Genomic DNA, 18,349 nt, shown 5'->3' with positions numbered 1-18,349 from the left:
TCAAGTTCAGTTCTTTCTATACTAAAGTTGCGTCTTCCATAATATGTACCTTTTATTTTCAGTAAGAATGAATTGCCACCCCCTCTGAATAAATAAACAATTAATTTTACTTTATAAAATATTTTGCCTTTTCTCTATGGCCCTAATAATTATTTGTTTGATGTTGCACGTATTTTAAAAAAGCTAGATATTACAAGTATGTCAGCTGCAAAACAACTTCCTTCTATGACAGTTATTTAAAAAGTTTCAACTTAAATATGATTTTCTTGAAGCCTGATAATCAATAAAATCTGTTAACTTAAGTCACTCTTTCAATTCCAATATTTCAATTTCAGAGAGGGGGGAAAAAAACCCGCTTTTCTTACACATTTTATTCTTTCCTTTATATATATATAAACATATAAAATTTCTTTTTTCCTTCACTTCCATTCTGTAGAAAACAGACTAAACCATTTTCTAAGACAATGCAACTATGCACACGATTTTCCAAGGCAATGGATGTGAAGCAAATAAGTTAAAATGTCCCATTACTCTCCAAGTTGTATTAAATTTCAGTTTTAAAATTTAAAAGATTAAGAGACAAATTATTTGTATTTTCCAGTACTTGTTTCAGTCAAAGTTTGTAACTATGAACACAGAAATTTGTTCAAAAACAAAATGTAAAAAAAAAAAAAAAAAAAATTCCAGCAAGAATTTACTTTTTTTTGTCAAAAAAGATTTTTGCTTTGCTTCTTTTGGATCTAATACATATGAAATCATTCTAGCATCTCTAAAAACTAAAGATGGCCCATCAGTGGTAAACCAGATGAGGTTGTAGAGCTTTGCTAATTCATATAAAGTTAGCTTTCTAGTGATTGATTAAGTTCACTGCTTGGGTATTTTATAATCTTTCTTATGCATAATCACAATATGATTCAATCTTCTTCATATGAAAATATCCTTTTTAAAGTAAATAATTCCTAAATATTTTACTATTATGAACAATTAAACGTATTATACAGATACTACTAATTAGCAACAAGAACCAATGTAATATATATAAACTGAAGGAGTTATTTTCTAATGTTAAACAGAACCTCCTTCTTAACCTCCTTCCTTTCATCAATAGATGGCACTCGCCATTGCTCTGGATTTCCGATGTCAGAAATATGGACTGCTAGATTTGGAAGGATTATTGCCCAAGGATACAATTATATTAGGCATACTAAGGCTAAATATTGCTACAATGAAAATTAGTTTCAATGCAATAAGTGCAGTTAAGGATTGAAAATATAAATCAGGAGATTTTGTATCATGCTACATTTTTCCATACCAAAGTACTCTTGCCTCTATTTATTAATTGAAAAGTCATGACCATACTGCCTCATTCCCATTCTAAAAATGAGTGCTTGCAACATAAAGAGAAATAAAAACTAATGCACTGATTACTAAAATTATTTTATTCCAGTATTCATTATTATATTTTGCGAAAAAAATTCTACATATTATAGAATGAATGCAAAATCAAATAGTAAAATATTTCTAAAACATAAGATTTTTCTGCACATTATGCAAGAAAGCTGTGACGTCATTTGAATGCAGCTTTTGCAAAATATTGAGAAAAATATTCATTGGTTGAATTTGAAAAATCAAGACATGCCACAGTACACCACCCTGAAATTTCAGGGTTAAAACTTCTAACACGATAGATTTTCAGTGAACTTAAAATTGGTTTAAAAAAAAAAAAACTATTCCTATACATTCAGAAACATCACTATCAATTAAAATTAGCTGCAATAGATAAATAAATAAATAAATAAATAAATCTAAAATTCTTTCATTGCAAATTTTTAGACAAAAATGTGGTTACATTTTGAAGTTTTGATAAATCATAGAATACCGTTCAATGTGTTCGGACCTTTTAACTGGTTTTGCACACAGATTTGGCTATTATTTTTTAACATTACATATTATTGATTATGTACACTGATATAACTGCTTTTTTAACATTATAATAATTCATGACAGAAATTGAAGAAAAATTATATTTCAATATGCACATTTTTGAGATTTTCTATCACCTTATTTGAACTGTATACACAAAACTACTCGATTGATTATAAAAAGCAAAAGCTTTCACATAGATGTATTACAGCAATTTTGAAGATCCATTAGAACTCAGCAGTACAATTGGTGAATGTTAGTAAAAGAATTGGTGTCTAAATCCCTACCTGCAAGGAAGCTTTTATGTTTTTTTCCCCATGTGTAATATGGATACAAGGCAGTTTTACTTAGAAAGTCCTCCATGACGGCATCCCTTCAATTAAGCAGATAATCTTTTTAAATATTTGCTGTGATTAAAATCATCCTATCCAAAGCACATTTAAAAGCTACAGAAAGAAACTGTACCTTTACAAAATTTTAGGATTCTATTTGGAATTAAAGTTGTTTAAAAAATATTCTGAAAATAATTAATTTCTACCTCTCAGCTGTTTCAACATGGCTTAATTTCTAAATGCCAGAGCCCTATGGAAGGCCATTGGGGGGTACTAACAATTAAAATACTTATGTATTTAAATTAAAGTTAAAATTCAATAAATGCAAATATATTTTTTATTTATGATAAATAGGTAAATGACAAAATAAAATATTAGACATTGTCTTATTTGGGGCTCTGGTAGAAACTATAATTTCATTCAAAAACTAAGAAATAGCTCAAACAGCCTCAGGTTATTTCAATATATAATATAATGTACTATCAAAACAAAGACATTATTTTTAACAACACACTTTAGGGAAAAAAGTAAAATGGTTAAAGTGCCACTAATGAGAATAGAGAAAGCTAGAAACAATATGAAAGCACTGAAGGAAATTTTAACGTGAAGTGCAGGGCTTTGAAAATAAAAAAGTGTTTAACACTTTCTGACCACGATCTTGTGTCAATACAATTCTAGCTATCAAGCAAAATGCGACTTGGAAAAGAACTTCCCTTGAATCTGATCCAAAAACAATGTGAGAACAAATATAAAGTTCTGTAAAAGTGACAACTTTTGTTTCCCATGCTTGATTACATCCTTCTGCAAGTGCTCTGAGACTGGAAAGTTTTACAGCGATGGATATGCATCATCAGTATGATCAGTATTTTGAAGAGAAAAAATTTTCCCCACTCTCCCAAATTCATTGCACTTCCTGGAAAATAAGCTTTTGATATGCAGGTGGGAAGTCTCGGCCTTTGTCAAAGGATTTGTTTCTCAGGGAAAGACAGGCATGCAGTTAGACATTACAATTGATTTTTAAGGTTTATATATAGTTAAAATAAAGTTTTTCTGTTGAAATCACTGTCATTTACATAAAAGGAGAGCTGGCAAAACTTACGACTTATCTCAAAAACTAAGAAGAGCTGGAGCTGGGCTCTGGTACAGTTTAAGTTCCGATTGTGCTATAATAAATATTATCACTTGTTCTCAATGAAATAAATTTTGAATAGACTTCAGAACAGACATTCGTTATTATGACAAATTTTATAATATAAGAATGAATGCAATAATGAATATTTTTAACTAGCAAAGCTTTTTTTAACAAATTTAGAGGGCCAAGGGGACCGATGCTTCTGTGGAGGACTTCCTAAGATAAACTGGCTTGTATTCAGGTTATAATTGATGACAAAGCATGCACGCAGCTAACGCGTTTGCTGTACTCCCATCTGTTTCAAATTACTAGTACTTAGTGGTCTCAAACACTTGCCTGGTGCCTGTATATGAAATGATAAAACAGCTTTTGAAATCATGTCAGGAGGAAAACACTCTTAATCAAACACATTGCATTATAGACTGAGATAAAGCACATGAAAGCTCTCTGACTGAGGAAGTAATAACATGGTAAAGAATTTTCTAAGGAAAGCTGGTTCATATATACTACATAGGGAAACAAAAAAGGGGAACAAAAACTGCATGCAGTTGGACTATTTGCCATGAGTAAAATAGAAATCGAATTTCCAGTGCTCAGCAGATTTACCCATTCACATTTTCAAAAATAGCTTTAGATCCAAGTTCATCAAGAGACTAAAAATTATATCCAAATTGGACTGAAAACATTTATGAAAACAGTAATGAACAATCACAGAAAACGAGATAATATGATCATCATAGAAATTAAATCAACCTATTCAGAATTTAAAAATGAATATTGAAAAATTAACAGACTATTAAAAGACTAATACTAATACCGATGATCAATTTGAATAGCATTTACATGAAATGGGATCCATTCAAAAGAAAAAATGAATGCTGCCAAAAGAAATACATCCATGCAAATTTTGCATTCATTCCATATAATAGTTTTATAAAAAGCAGTTTATCAAGATTTATCAAGGACTTCATATACACACAGAAAAAGTTTGATATGCATCTAAAATTTATGAAACAAGAAAAAATTTAAATAATTAAGATAATAGACATCAATATGCCGCACCCAGTCAGGAACAAAAATAATCATCTCTGCTGTTGTAACAACTCACATAGAAAATTTTTGCACGTTACAGAATTAGAGATTCATATTTATTTTTTCAATATTACTGAAAATTTTACAACCTAACAAAAATAAAGCATTTAAAAAATAAATGATATACTATTCACACGTAGTATTTAGTAAGTACAATGACAAGTCATTATCATTACTAGTCACTAGAAGTCAATAACTGAAATTAAGATAATTCTGTTCGAAGTATGCTGATGTAGGTAAATGCCTTTTAATTGACTTGTCATTATTATTTTACAAATTAACAGTCACAGAACTGAGAGCACAAAGACGATAAATTATCTGCAAAGTAATTTATTACCATTAGTTTAAAGTCTTCTGTGAAACTAACACGATTGCAATGCTAATTTTTGCAAGCTGTCAGAGAATTTTAGTGATTTCTCGAGCTTAAGTCCTCTCTACTTTGCGATTTCCATTGAAATTTTTAGATACTGGAAAAAAAAAAAAGTATATGTATAGCCTATAACATATTCAAGTATTATCAAGTTGATCGAGATCTCAATTCTTGTAATGTTATTGGTAACAAAAGCAAAACTTGATTGGTCGAAAACAAATATAATGTTTTGTATCTGATGGCATTTTGGGAAACACACTTCCAAAATGCCTCGGTTATGAAATTTTCACCAAATTTCATGTAATTTCAAAAGTAGAAATCGTCAAGCAATGAAATTTTCACCAGATTTCACGATTTCTCCTTTGATATTAAAAATTGGCAAGAATGCTAATTTTGAATTCATGCCATCCTCCCTGTGACAAAATAACTAACCTACTGATATCTGATGGAAAAAATGATATTAAAATATTCAACAAGATATGTCAACATATGATAAAAATTATTGAAAAGGCAAAAATTTTAAAAAAATGCAGAAAAACTGTCTTTGACGAACACATTACAGAAAACTGCACATTGTCCCTAATGCCTGAAAACAATTTTAAGCTATTTTTAATCTTGACATCTTAATACTGAAATACTGATCCAATACATAATGATAAAAAAATACTGATCCAATATATAATGAGATTATTAAAAAAATATACAAATAATATCCAACCTCTTTTTATGATCAAGTTTGTTAGATTACCTCTAGTAGATACTAATTCAGCATTTAAGGTTTTGCGTAGCACAGTTTAAATTTGAATTTTCCCAACCACTGAAGCAATTTTAAAGATATTCCTCCCCAAAATATCAAATGAACTTTTCACTTTTCACAAAGCTTAAAGTCATTTTAGACATTATTCTCACTGGAATATTTATTGATAGTCTTATAGTTTATCATTTAAATTATATTTAGTCTGAACCAAATTCTGAGCCTGAGAAATTTTCTTCATTGAATACACTACTTTATTAGCTCAGGGACCTTAGAAAAATGTTTTGGGCCTGTTCTCAGAAACAGCAAATGGTTAAATGCATAATGAAAGCTTTATAATGGAAACAAATGGCATTTTTTCCCATGCTATTAGGCAATATGTTTATACACTAGAAAAACAAGTCCAACTATGCAGACTTGTAGTTGACAACAATGTCATAAATAAAACTTTTAGGTTTGCTATATCACTGAGTTAATGCAGAACCACATTTTATTTGCTATAAGATTTTGATGAATGAATTACACACACTATGGTGGTTTATTAAAAGCTACTTTAACTCCAGAAGTTTAAAAAAAAAAAAAAAAAAAAAGTAAAGCAATGTAATGCTGAAAAATTATTATTTTTCAGCATTACATTGCTTTACTAATTAGTAAATTAGGGATATTTTACACAATAAAAAACAGCTGTGTACTTATGCAGAGTAGTGGTGCCCTCTATTTTTCAAGATTTATTCTAATCAGAAAAACATATGTATATACTATATATAAAGATATTTGGCAAATATTTATTCTTACATGGGTATGAGTTCATAATGTATTAAATGCTTTCATCAGAACTGATGAAAGATTGATAAAATTTATTTTCCCAAAAGAAACACTTTACAATTCTGGAACTTCCCCAAAAGTACTCTTGCAGCTCTTCTCCGTAGCACAGAGCACATTCATTAGTTACCACTTCAAACTACTAAGAATGTCAAATGCAATGCAATGCAAAGTGCATCTAGAGAGTGAAGCTCCCACGGAGATCTCTCAACACTCCAAAGTCAGCCCTGAACTAAAAACTGAGAACTGGTACGCTCTCCAGTATTATACAATCCCCTCCCACCAGGTCGTCGAGGAATTTCAAACATCTTCCATTTCTCAAAAGTACTGCAAGGTTATATATGGTTAAAGTTACATGGCAAGATGCAGTTACAATATACATAGGGATCAACTGCAGTTACTCTGCTGCAGTACCAATTACATTTAGACAGGGACTGTCTTGGCAACAGATTTTTAGTCAGTTTAAAGAGAAAGCTGTTTACCTCGACATTAAATAAACTTGCCCCTCTAACCTTACTTTTCTGGCGGAGTTTAACTCTCTTCAGAATTTTTATGTTACAATATACAAAATTCATAGCATTATTATTAATATGATATAATCCACCATTTTTTTAAACTCGAGCAAATTCGGAAAATATATTCTGCATAACAGCAGATAGTTTTCAGCACTCAACTGCAATTTTTTAAATAATCCTATGTTACTAAATCTGTGCATTTAAAAAGAATAGTCAAACATTTGTCAACAAATTATCTTACACTGCAGGAGTGCAAAATGCAATTAAAAGAGATTTCATTTAATCTTCAGAAATACAGATTCCACAACCTTATATACATTGCATCGATTCATGTTGCTAATCTTGTTCCAATAGCTCAAGAAATCTTTCAAATTAGTGCTCTAGAATGTTCTTTTTGATATAATCAAACTCAATTTCAAAATTTAAGTAATAAAATAAATAATATATAACATTTTTGCAGGAATTTCTATTATGATTATACAATTAATATCAAAACTTTTGAAAGGCTTTTTCTTACTTATTTCCTTATTCCAATCTTATGATCTAAAGTCTAAGAACTTTAAAAATAATTTGATAATATTAGTTAAACCAAATAAACTACCTTAAAAAAGCTTTGATTATTTTAAACACAGAATTTTAGAAGTATATAATAAGAAGCATCACATGAACTTTACACAATACATATAACACATACTTTGTGTTGCAGGCTGCTTAAATGCAGGAGCTTCCCTAGGATGTGGTGGTGAATTTGTAGCTGGACGTTTTTGGCCAGTAGCAGGAGGGCTACATACAGATGAATTTGGAGGCACAGAAGATTTGCTGTCTAAAGATGGTGGACTCATAGGACGTTCTAGTAGGCAAATAGAAAATTAGGGATAATTACTGAAAATAATAAAGAATATTTTATTATTTAATATAAATCTGTTTAATGAAGAATATTCAATTTTTATTTACTGCAAAGAAAGAGGATACTTGGCAATAATATCTGGCGGCAAGAGTTTGAAAAGTGAATCAATGCAGAAAGTGAAATGACACAAAATGCCGTTTTGAGACTAATAGCCCCCTTTGGGCTAAAAAAAAAAAAAAAAAAAAAAAAAGAAGAAAAGAGAAAAATGAATTTTCATGAGAAAAGTGATACACATTTAAATATTCTGAAACAAATACATAGGTGGGGACTCTTTAAAAAAATATGGGAAAAAAAAGGAAATTAATTTTGGAATAATTACAGTAGCATTTTTGTTTTTTCTAAGAAGTGTTTCAGAAAACTGTGCTTTAAGGCATTTATTGTTTATTTTTCAGAATCAAATATATATAAGTCACCAAAATGGAAAGTAATGTCACTGTAAAATACGGCAGAAGAAAATAAAAATGTTTTATTTTAATGTTAGTTTCAAAACATAATTTTCATTTATTAATATTTTAATCATAATTATCAATATTATTATGTTTGTAAAAAAGATGTCAAAATCTTGCAAATCTAATAAAAAAATTTGTACACAAACTGATTTTGATGTCACCAAAATAGTGGTAATTCGCCAAATTAATGCTGCATAATAAAAGTACTCATATCTCAAAAAGAGAACAGTTGATTCTGATGTAATATTTTATGAATTCTTCATTCAAGGGGGGGAATAATTACTTCAAAATGTTTATGTTTTAACAGAAGCAGGGCCCTGTATCTAAACCTCAAGTATCCACCATTTATATCAAATAGGAAATAATTCAAACGTTACTCTATCAATGCATCGCCAAAAAATATTCACCCAAAACGTTAATTCAAAGTCAAAACAGTACTTGGGAAAAAAAAAAAAAAAAAGACGGAAATGCTAGATGAGTAACTTGAGGACCTTTTGGTGGTTGTGGACAACATTAAGGACTTTTAAGGACCAAACATCATTTCCAAAAAAAAATCTAAGGACTTTTAAGGATGTATGAACCCTGAATATGACTGCTATTAATAAGTGGTATCATGCTAGCAGTCAGAAAAATCCAGCTGATTAGATATCCCGTGGAGTTGAGCCTAGGATCCTCTTTATAATGATTTATTGTGGTAATGGCCAATGTTCTTAAATAAGGTAGTACCAAAGCTCTATGAAAAAGGCTTATCTGATATGGCTGATGTAGGAATCAAGGAACTAACTCAAATGGAAAGACAGTGACTTAGTTGACTTAATTGTGAATAACTGTTATAGAATTGTTTCAGAGCTATTACAGAACTGGATGATGCTGAGTAAATCATAAGGTATGTACAATCGCAGCATTTTGCAAGGATATTTCCTCTTCGAAAAATAAGAGTTGTGTTTCTTTTAAAATTTTATATCTACTTCTAGACAAGGATTCTCTTCTGAAGGCATAAGGTAGACTTATAAATAGCAATCTTAATTACAATAAAAAATAGATTTAATACATTAATTTTGATTATTATTATGTTAAATATTTGCATCTTGGTGTGCTGCACACATAGACTGACAAAGCCATATAGATGGAAATGATGGACTTGCAGACATATGTGGCCAAATTCAACATAATTTTATTTATTGTATACAGCATTTTTTGAGACAATATTTGCTTCACATAGAATTATGGGTGCAGTATGCACCCCACAATTTTAGAACTTAGCTCATCTTCAAACAATGGACGATAGAGTGACCCGAGTGACGCATGGAAGCTAAAGCAGGAAAAAAGGGTGAAACTGTAACAGGATTGCAGTGGTAATTATAGCAGAATTTTTCTTTAACTGCTTGCCTGATTATGCCTGATTTGTAAAGAAGTATTTCCTTCTCTGTCACTTTCATCCTCAGAGACCACAGATTCTGGATCTGAAGGTAATTCTTCAAATAACGCTAATGCATCAGCTATTTCTAACCCTTTGCAAGGCATTTTGAATCTCAACAGTAAAAAATAAAATATTGACAAAATATTTTAAATTTAATTAAATTTTTGCACAATTTCTATTTTTAATTATTCAAAAATATATTTGCAATTTTATGGAACAACACAAAATAATTTAAAAATCACAGTACTAGCAGAGAGAGCAAGTATGTTGAATGCAGAGAAAAATCTCTGGAAATGAAAAATATTTTATAGGGACAGGTGCATGTATTGTTTGGTAATACAATAACTCTGTGGTTTCAAAACCCCTTATCTATATCCGGGTGAAAACAAACACTTCTATTTGAAAGCATAAAAACACCACTGTAAAGAGCAGTGGTTTCAGGGCGCGACCACCGAGCCTCTAGGGAATATGAGCATTGTAATGCAATGCTCTAGTGGGGCAGTGGTCTTTGTCTTTGTTTTTTGGGGCAGTGGTCTTTATGTCTGAAACCACAAAAGAAATATCATAAATATACACAGGTTGTTTATATATGCAGTTTAATTATTGCTGTATTTTTATTTTTTATGATAGAAACAATAATGTGCGATAAAAAATTTTTTGAAATTTTAAGTTATTAATATAAATAAAAGGAACTTATTTTGTCTCACAGAAAATTAATTTTAAAAGGCATCCGATTTAAAATACTAAGACCTAAAAAAATGTGTATTTCTGCAGTAATTTTGCATTTTTTAAAGTTAAAAGATAAGTAATTAATCGGTTTTCACTAAAACAGTTCGGAAACAAGAGCGGGAAAAATTTCGAAAATTGGTGGTTTCAAGGCGCGACCACCGTGCATCAAAGGGTTAATCCTTCACCATTCAGGTTAACCTCAAGGCATTTTCTAGATGTTATTTCTGCTACTGGAGGGGGAAAAAAAATCAAATCCAACCAGACAGTGTTTTCTGTGCTCCCATAAAAGAGATTCCAGAGGTAAGCGGGTACGAAAAGAGACCAGTTGCCATTGTACAGAATATTAGGTATCAGTTTTTTACCCTTGTTGTCCCTTATTTCAAAAACTATCATACAAAGACTAATATTTAACGTTTTTTTCATTTGCCTGAGATAACTCGGGATAGTAAACTAATATCATAACTAAATGCTTTTAGACCTGTAAAAAATTAAAAATTCAACTTAAAACCTACATATTTTGTTTTGCTTCATTTCCTTGTATTTAATAATAAAGTTAAAAAACGTGATTATCTTTTGCAATTTTTTTCAAAAAACTTTGCAAGGGAAGCGGTTAATCTGACTGGCTAAAAACTATATGCAGTGTAGAAGTTTAGAATGGCATAATACGGAATTAGTTTCCAGATATGATATAGGAAAGTGCCCAATTTAAAAACAAGAGTTATAAGAGGCTATTGCTAATTTAATGCATAATTCATAGTTACATATTATCTTACATATTCAAACCCTTCAAGGAGAAAAAGGCTTGGCTATAGAAAAACCTTTTCAGAAAAAAGCATTAGAATGGAAGCATAGGAAGAAAAAATTTATATAATTTATGTAATTTCAATGCAGCCTTCAAGCAATTGCTTCAAGATGTATTTAGAAACAGTAGAGAAATATATTATATAATCTATAAATTAGAGTCCAATCTCAAAGTCTCCAAAATATAAATTTGGAAAATTCTGGATGTGGTTGGAAAATCACATAAGAAATTCTTGCCGTTTTGTGAAAATAAAGTAAGTATTGTTATCAACATAAAATCAAAACGTTTCTAGTACATAATTATGAAATTCTATGAAAATACTTATTTTACTTATTATAAAACTAAATTATATTTCATTACTGTAGAGCAATGTAATAATTAAAACACAACGATGAAAAAATACAACATAAATGTGGGAATCGTGCTGCAGAGATGCACCAGATGGTGCTATCTACAAGTATAGTAGGAACCCTCCAGGTAAACTCCAGATGATTCTAAAAGTCCAACAGAAGTGGTCTAACGGAACGTTTATGATGGAGCTAAGCGATTAGACCTAGATCTAAAGTCACCACACGAAGGTGGTCAGCAGGAACATGTGCATACTGAAACAAATGTGATTCCTCTTCTATAACATATTCGATCTATTTGTATAAACTCATTTATCTTTTCTTCTATGAAATAATTTTCGATCTTCTATCAGAAAATAAAACCTGATACATGGAACAGTGGGTGTAATTCTGTTTTATGATAAGATAACAAAAAAAAAAAAAAAAAAAGGCTTAAAGCCAATGAACTTCAAAATAAGTTATTGTAAAAACTTTTTTCTTTCTCCAAGATAGTGCTACTTCTGTTTCAATTTTAAAATTATTTTCTTAAATAAACTCAAACAAGAGTGATTTAAAATTACTCGTTGAAAAAATTGGACAGAATGTTCCAGAAAATGCTAAAAACGCTGACATTAGAAAAATTATTGAAGATTTGGATGTCTTTAAAAAGGATGTTGAGTTTGTTCGTGGCATCATCAAATCAATCGCCAAGGACAACAATTGCTAAAACAAGTAATGAACAATCAAATCGGGAACAATATCTTTTAAAGATCGAACGCCTTAACTTAGCCCAAACTGAAGAAGATAAGATTGAACTAGAAAATTTAAAATCACACTGTTCCAGAATTAAACTTAAATAATGCATTACTGTACTTACTGATATATCCTCATAGCATTTTCAGTATATGATTCAGAAACTTCTGATTAATAGTGCCAACATAAAAGTTACAAAGAGATAGAAAAATACACTGTTTTAAGTAAAAAGAAAAATAGAGAAGTGATGATTGTAACCTATCTCTTTAAAATATAAAATACATTAATATTAACATACCTGTCAGTGTTTTTAAAAGGTTAAGATAATCCATCCACTTAAGAAAGATATAACACCATATAACTTTCTTGACTTTCAAAACATCAAATTAGTTTAAAACAAAAAAGGGAGGGTAAACAAGTAAATATGGTATTTTGTATAGCTAGACTTACAATATACAAGACTGGATTTGTTCTATTCACATATGCAAATATATATTATGCATTCCACCTAATGAAAAATGTTATTGTTAATCCACTTGCTCATATTACTAAGAGTTAATATAAAGTTTTTAGGTTGTTAAACCTGGTATACTATTATTTAAGCATAAAATATTACAGACAATCAATGCTGCAAATCAAAATTATAAATTTCATTTACACTTTACATAATAAAATTTAACTATTTATTTATTCATTTGGAACACGAAAATGTAAATTTAAACTTGCTACTATATGGCCGAAAATCTACAAGAAGTAAGTTATAAATGTTAGCAAAATAATGAATAAGAGAAACTTTAACTAAAGCAAAGCCAAAAACAAATTTACCAATCAGTCTCAAATAATATAAGGCAGCTATTACACCAAACTAGAAATACTCAAAAACTCTCTTAAATATATTTTTCAGTAGTAAATAATTAGCTTTAAACATTTATGAATGAATGTTTAAAAGGCTTGTGAGTCAGTTCACTTTCTCTCAGCATTAATGCAGGAACGTTCTTGTTAAATAGTGATAAGCAATCAGTTGAAAGATAACTTTTGACTTAAAATTAGTAAAAATTATCAACAATTGAACACATTGAATACTAATTTTTTTTTTTTATTACCTTGAAGTTGAAAACCTCTAAGAAGTACCAGATGACGACGATCTTTTGCATAATTTTTTGCAAGTGCATGTTGGAGATCTCCACCAGCCTAAAGAAATAGTTGATATAAAAGTACACAATCTTGTGCAGCAGACTGATTAATATAACAGTTATGTAATAATAAAAAAAGGTAATAAAGTACAAAATCCGAGATCCGGACTTGTCGGGACTTCAGCGATTCTAGATTTGGGATTTTTCCAGATATTAGATTATCTGTTTAAATCTAGTAAGACGGCATGTAGAAATTATGAAATAAAAAATATGAAATCATGATTTACAAAGCAATGAAGCATTTATGATGTAAAGGGTATCAAAATTCACAACAACAACAAAACAAACAAAGAAAAAAAAAAGCTTAATATATGTTTGTTTATTTTACTAAACGTTTCTTTCAATGTAAGTTATTTATGTTACTTTGTTTTTAGTGCTAATACTTTCTCTTCAATTCAGACATAATTTCTTGTTCAAAGTTCTATTGTTGAAGTCCTGTAATTTCTGTGTTCAGAATTCCGACTAACTTGTCAATAGAAATTTTTTCATTTTCAATAACTTCTCTGTCACTTTCATCACGATCGGTAGCGGTACTTTTTGGATCTAGAACCATATTACAGATTTTGCTATTTGTTGACTGATTGATGACTGAAGCATTGTCATCACAATGAAAAACTTCTGGTATATATAGTAAATGACCATAAATTACGTCAAACATTTTTTAAAGCATCTGGAGATGCATACGCCCACGATCTTGCAATGCTCCACACAGTGAATTTAATGTTAAAATATTTTTTTTAATTCTTGAATAGTTTTACCATTATTCAAGAAATTTAACACTGATTTTTAAAATGCTGCTTTATACTTGTATTTCAGCACATGCATTATTCCAATATCCCTAGCCTGAATGATGCACGTATAATTTGGAGGAAAGAATTATATGGATACATTATCTTTCCCTAAAACTTTAAGTGAAGTATGAGCCAAACAGTTGTCTACAAGCAGGGCAATTTTCTGCGTCATCAGGTAAACGAACCGAATTCAAAAGTTGCCGAGCCTCGGGTATGAAATGATTTTCAAAACCAATTAACACTTGTCCATCATTCCATGCTGTTTTATTTGCATAATATATAACAGGAAACATCTTTACTCCTTCAAATGCACGAGGTCGCATATTTTTTCTGATTACGAAAGTTTTACACTTGTGTGTTTCTGCAGCATTTGTGCATGCTAAAATTGTTAGTCTTGCTTTGGAATCTTTGACACCAATTGGAGCCTTTTCTGTAGAGGATGCCAAGATATTTTGCAGTATATATTGCCAGAAAAGACCAGTTTCATCAGTGTTGTAAATATTTTCTTGAAATAATTATTCACTAGTAAAAAGTTCAATTAATTCATCTGCAAATAGTACAGCAGCTTCATTATCAGCTAAAGCTTTTTCACGTCAAATTTTTAATTGCCTTATACAACAACGATTTTTTAATTTGATTAAGCAACCTGTCGAATATATGCACTGTTTTGAAAAATTCTGGCTTGAGCCAGTAGCATTAGACCGGTTAATGGCACACCCTTGCTGCAAGGCTGTTTGACCCATTCAATTATCACCTTGTCATGATCATCACTTTTAGCATAACGAATAATTTTTCGATTATTCATTACGAGTGAGGTGCCAGAATTCCCAAAATCTTCAAAAAGTTCCTTTTTCTGTTTTCTTATGTCATATAATGTTGAATTTTCAATCCTCACATAATTTTGAGACTGATATACCTTTACCCAGTTTTTGTTTAATGGACATTGTTTATGTTACTGTATTAGAATGGCACCGACATGGATGAAGTAGTTTCGATTTTAAATATCTTATAAATCCAACCACTCTTGGTCTATTCAAACCAAACTGCATACATTTAATAATAGAACATTCACACGTAAACATTTAGTAATAATTCAGCAATACAGATAAGCTTTAAAATAAGAATTACAACAGTTATAGGTCAGCTATGTTTTTAATGATGCAGGGCCAATGTTTGCCAACCCAGGGCAATGAAAAGTGGAAATTAATTCGATAGGCGTAAAAGTAGACAGACATTGAAACATGCTTTTGCTTTTGGATCCTATACTCTTTTAGTTTTTGTAGATCAATATACTCTTTTTGACATAATTTCTATAAAAACCTTAATTTCCATCAAATTGCTATAATAATAACAGCCTGCACAAAATAATAAGCAGGCTAAAATCAGAAAGTTAATCTGCTATATTAACGGAAATTCCTTGGAAACAGCGAAGTAAAATTTTAGACTAGCCTAATAGCACTATACATTATGGCTATGTATCATGAGATTGGTGATGAAACTCCAAGTTCCACTAAATTTTGTCTTGCTTTTCTCGTGCTCTGAGACAATTAAGCCTAGTTATTTATTATACTTACGTATATTTCTTGCACATGCTTAAGACTTATCTGAGTCCTATATAAATAAATTCCCACATATACTTAAGGCTTATCGAGGGCCGTCGCTAGATATCTAACCTCCTGATGCAGTCTCTGCGGGTCCTAAATTCTGCTTCCAAGCACCTCCCCAAGTTCTAAATTTTTGTTACTCCTAAATTTTGGGTTCTAGTGCTTACCCCAAATTCTAAAAATTTTGTCATCCTTTTGTCAAATCAAATTTTGTCATAATTTTGTCATCATCTAAAAATTTGATTGCTCGATGCTTCTCTAAAATTCCAAACATTTTGTCTTCTCTAAATTCTGCCAGCCGATGCAGCCATACGAGTCCTGGCACCAATTCTGGGTTTATGTGAATAACAAATCGGTTACTCTTAATTCAAATAGAACTGAATGTAATCTTTTAGCCTATGAGTATCATTAACAAAATCTATTTTTAGCATATGGACAGAAATTTTTGTTAAATTTTCCTCATCGACATTTCTTAGCCCATTTAACTTAAATCTGCGATTACAACCAAGCATAATGTCAACATAAAAGGTTACCATACTCTTTGTTATTCAATTACTAATATAACAAAAATTGTTTAGGCATAGCTGCCCGAGTCATTACTCAAATTGTTATGTGTTGATAAACATGCGGTGATGAAAGCAAAATATAATAAATAATGATACGCCAGGTTGGAGTCAGGGATATAAAATATTAGTAGGTGTAAAATTGACGATGTTTGAATGTTTCAGTTTGAGATGTATGAAAACAGATATGCAGCTATGGAGCCAAATCATTAATCACACAAATATATTCTATGATTGTTTCTTCAATAACCAGGTATTTCATTTAGTGCCGAAGTGAAATTAAGAATCGGGACTCTCCGCATGTTTTATTAAGGGGAGAGGAATATCAGATGCACAATGCGTAAAGCATATAAATAGGCTTAGGTCTGGATCTTAGATCATTCCGGATATTAGACATCTGGATCTCTGACTTCGTACTGTACAAATATGCTTTTACTAAGAGGCATTTCTGGAAAACAAAACAACATATACATTAGATTTTTTAGAATGAATGTAGTAGAGTTATACAACATTTCTGTTGTCTCAGTAGGCATAATTCAAAGCTATTTTCCATGAGTGTGACTATTGGCATGCATGCTTTGCAATGGCATGATTGTATGGAGGATCAGATAGACCTTATTGAGCAGTGTAATAGCCACCTCCACAGCCTCAAAATCAGCATTTCTTGTCGTTATTTGGAGCAACATTTTTAGCCAAAATGTTCTCTAGCCTCATAATGTAGTGACTACTACCAGGGATTCGGGAACTGAATTGGAGAAGGAAAATGTACGGTGGTTTGCAATGAGACTATATCAAAAATATGTCTTGAGACTGAAAAGACAGGAAATGATTCCCTTCAATATGATATTCGGTATTATGTACGATTATCTGCATTCAGATCAAACTTCTAAAAGAAAAGGTTATACTATCTATTAAAATGAACTTTTAATGTATAGTATGCCTTAAAAGCTAAATTAAACACTCTTTTACTTTAAGCACGTAATAATTATCTTTACTATATATTTATTTCTAATAATCAAGGCTTCAAGTTTTCCTTCCTTCCAGGCCTATTAAATTGTGGTAAAATTTTACATGAATTATAATATACAACTCCTAAGAACAAAATATTGAAGGTTAAAAGAAATTTAGAGTGAAATCCTGAATTTTGAGGACCAGTATATATTTGATATATTTGATATTTGCCCCCCCCCCAAAAAAAATATATGATTATCAAGATCTGTAAAGGGCTCTTTTTAATTTTTTTTAAATATAGGATGTAACACATCACTGTTTTCAAGATAAACAGTCGTTAAGTGATTTTTATACCTGATACACCTTGAAGCCCTTTCTTAAATACAGAACAAAGTCCGAAATCTGGATGTCCATTATCCGGAATGATCTAAAGTCCAGACCTCAAAACCAAAGTTCTTTCTCGTAGACTTTATATGCATGCGCATTTGATTCCCCCTCTGGGCATAATGAAACATCTGGAGAGTCCCGATTCTTAATTTCACTTTGACACTAAATAAAGTACCTTATTATTGAAGAAACAACCATTTCAGCATAAATTTGTAGGATCAGTAATTTGGCATAGCCAAATATGTATAGTGAAGCATAGCTAAATTTGATGATGATAGCCTCTAATTTTAAAGGGTTTCGGATATCTCAAAACAAAGGTGAAATTTTCCAATTAACGAATTTTATAAAGAAATGTGGAGAAGGGGTAATAAATGAAGATGATATAAAAGAAGTTTTTCATTGTGATGACAATGCTTCTCAATCATCAATCAATTAATGAATGGCGAAATCTGTAGTATGGTTCTAGATCCAGAACCTCATTAACAGAAAATACCACTACCAATAATGAAGAAAGTGACAGAGAAATTACTGAAA

At 30.5% G+C, this 18,349-nt stretch overlaps 1 protein-coding gene across 2 annotated transcripts in view; it reads right to left on the bottom strand.

The window, feature by feature from the left end:
- The window catches only part of LOC118185094 (mediator of RNA polymerase II transcription subunit 25-like), a 124,636-nt gene that overhangs the window by 38,990 nt on the left and 67,297 nt on the right, over window positions 1–18,349 (bottom strand). For both annotated transcript variants that reach the window (XM_035354900.2, XM_035354893.2), the window contains 2 exons: window positions 13,430–13,517; window positions 7,635–7,790 (listed from right to left, as the gene is read on the bottom strand). In XM_035354900.2, the coding sequence (XP_035210791.1) occupies window positions 7,635–7,790; window positions 13,430–13,517 (244 nt within the window). The remainder of the gene's footprint in view (window positions 1–7,634; window positions 7,791–13,429; window positions 13,518–18,349) is intronic.

This window comes from Stegodyphus dumicola, chromosome 8 (genome assembly GCF_044657685.1).
Source record: "Stegodyphus dumicola isolate Sdum_Otavi_A_Nest chromosome 8, ASM4465768v1".
Lineage (NCBI taxonomy): Eukaryota > Metazoa > Arthropoda > Arachnida > Araneae > Eresidae > Stegodyphus > Stegodyphus dumicola.
This window is presented reverse-complemented; position numbering and strand designations above follow the sequence as displayed.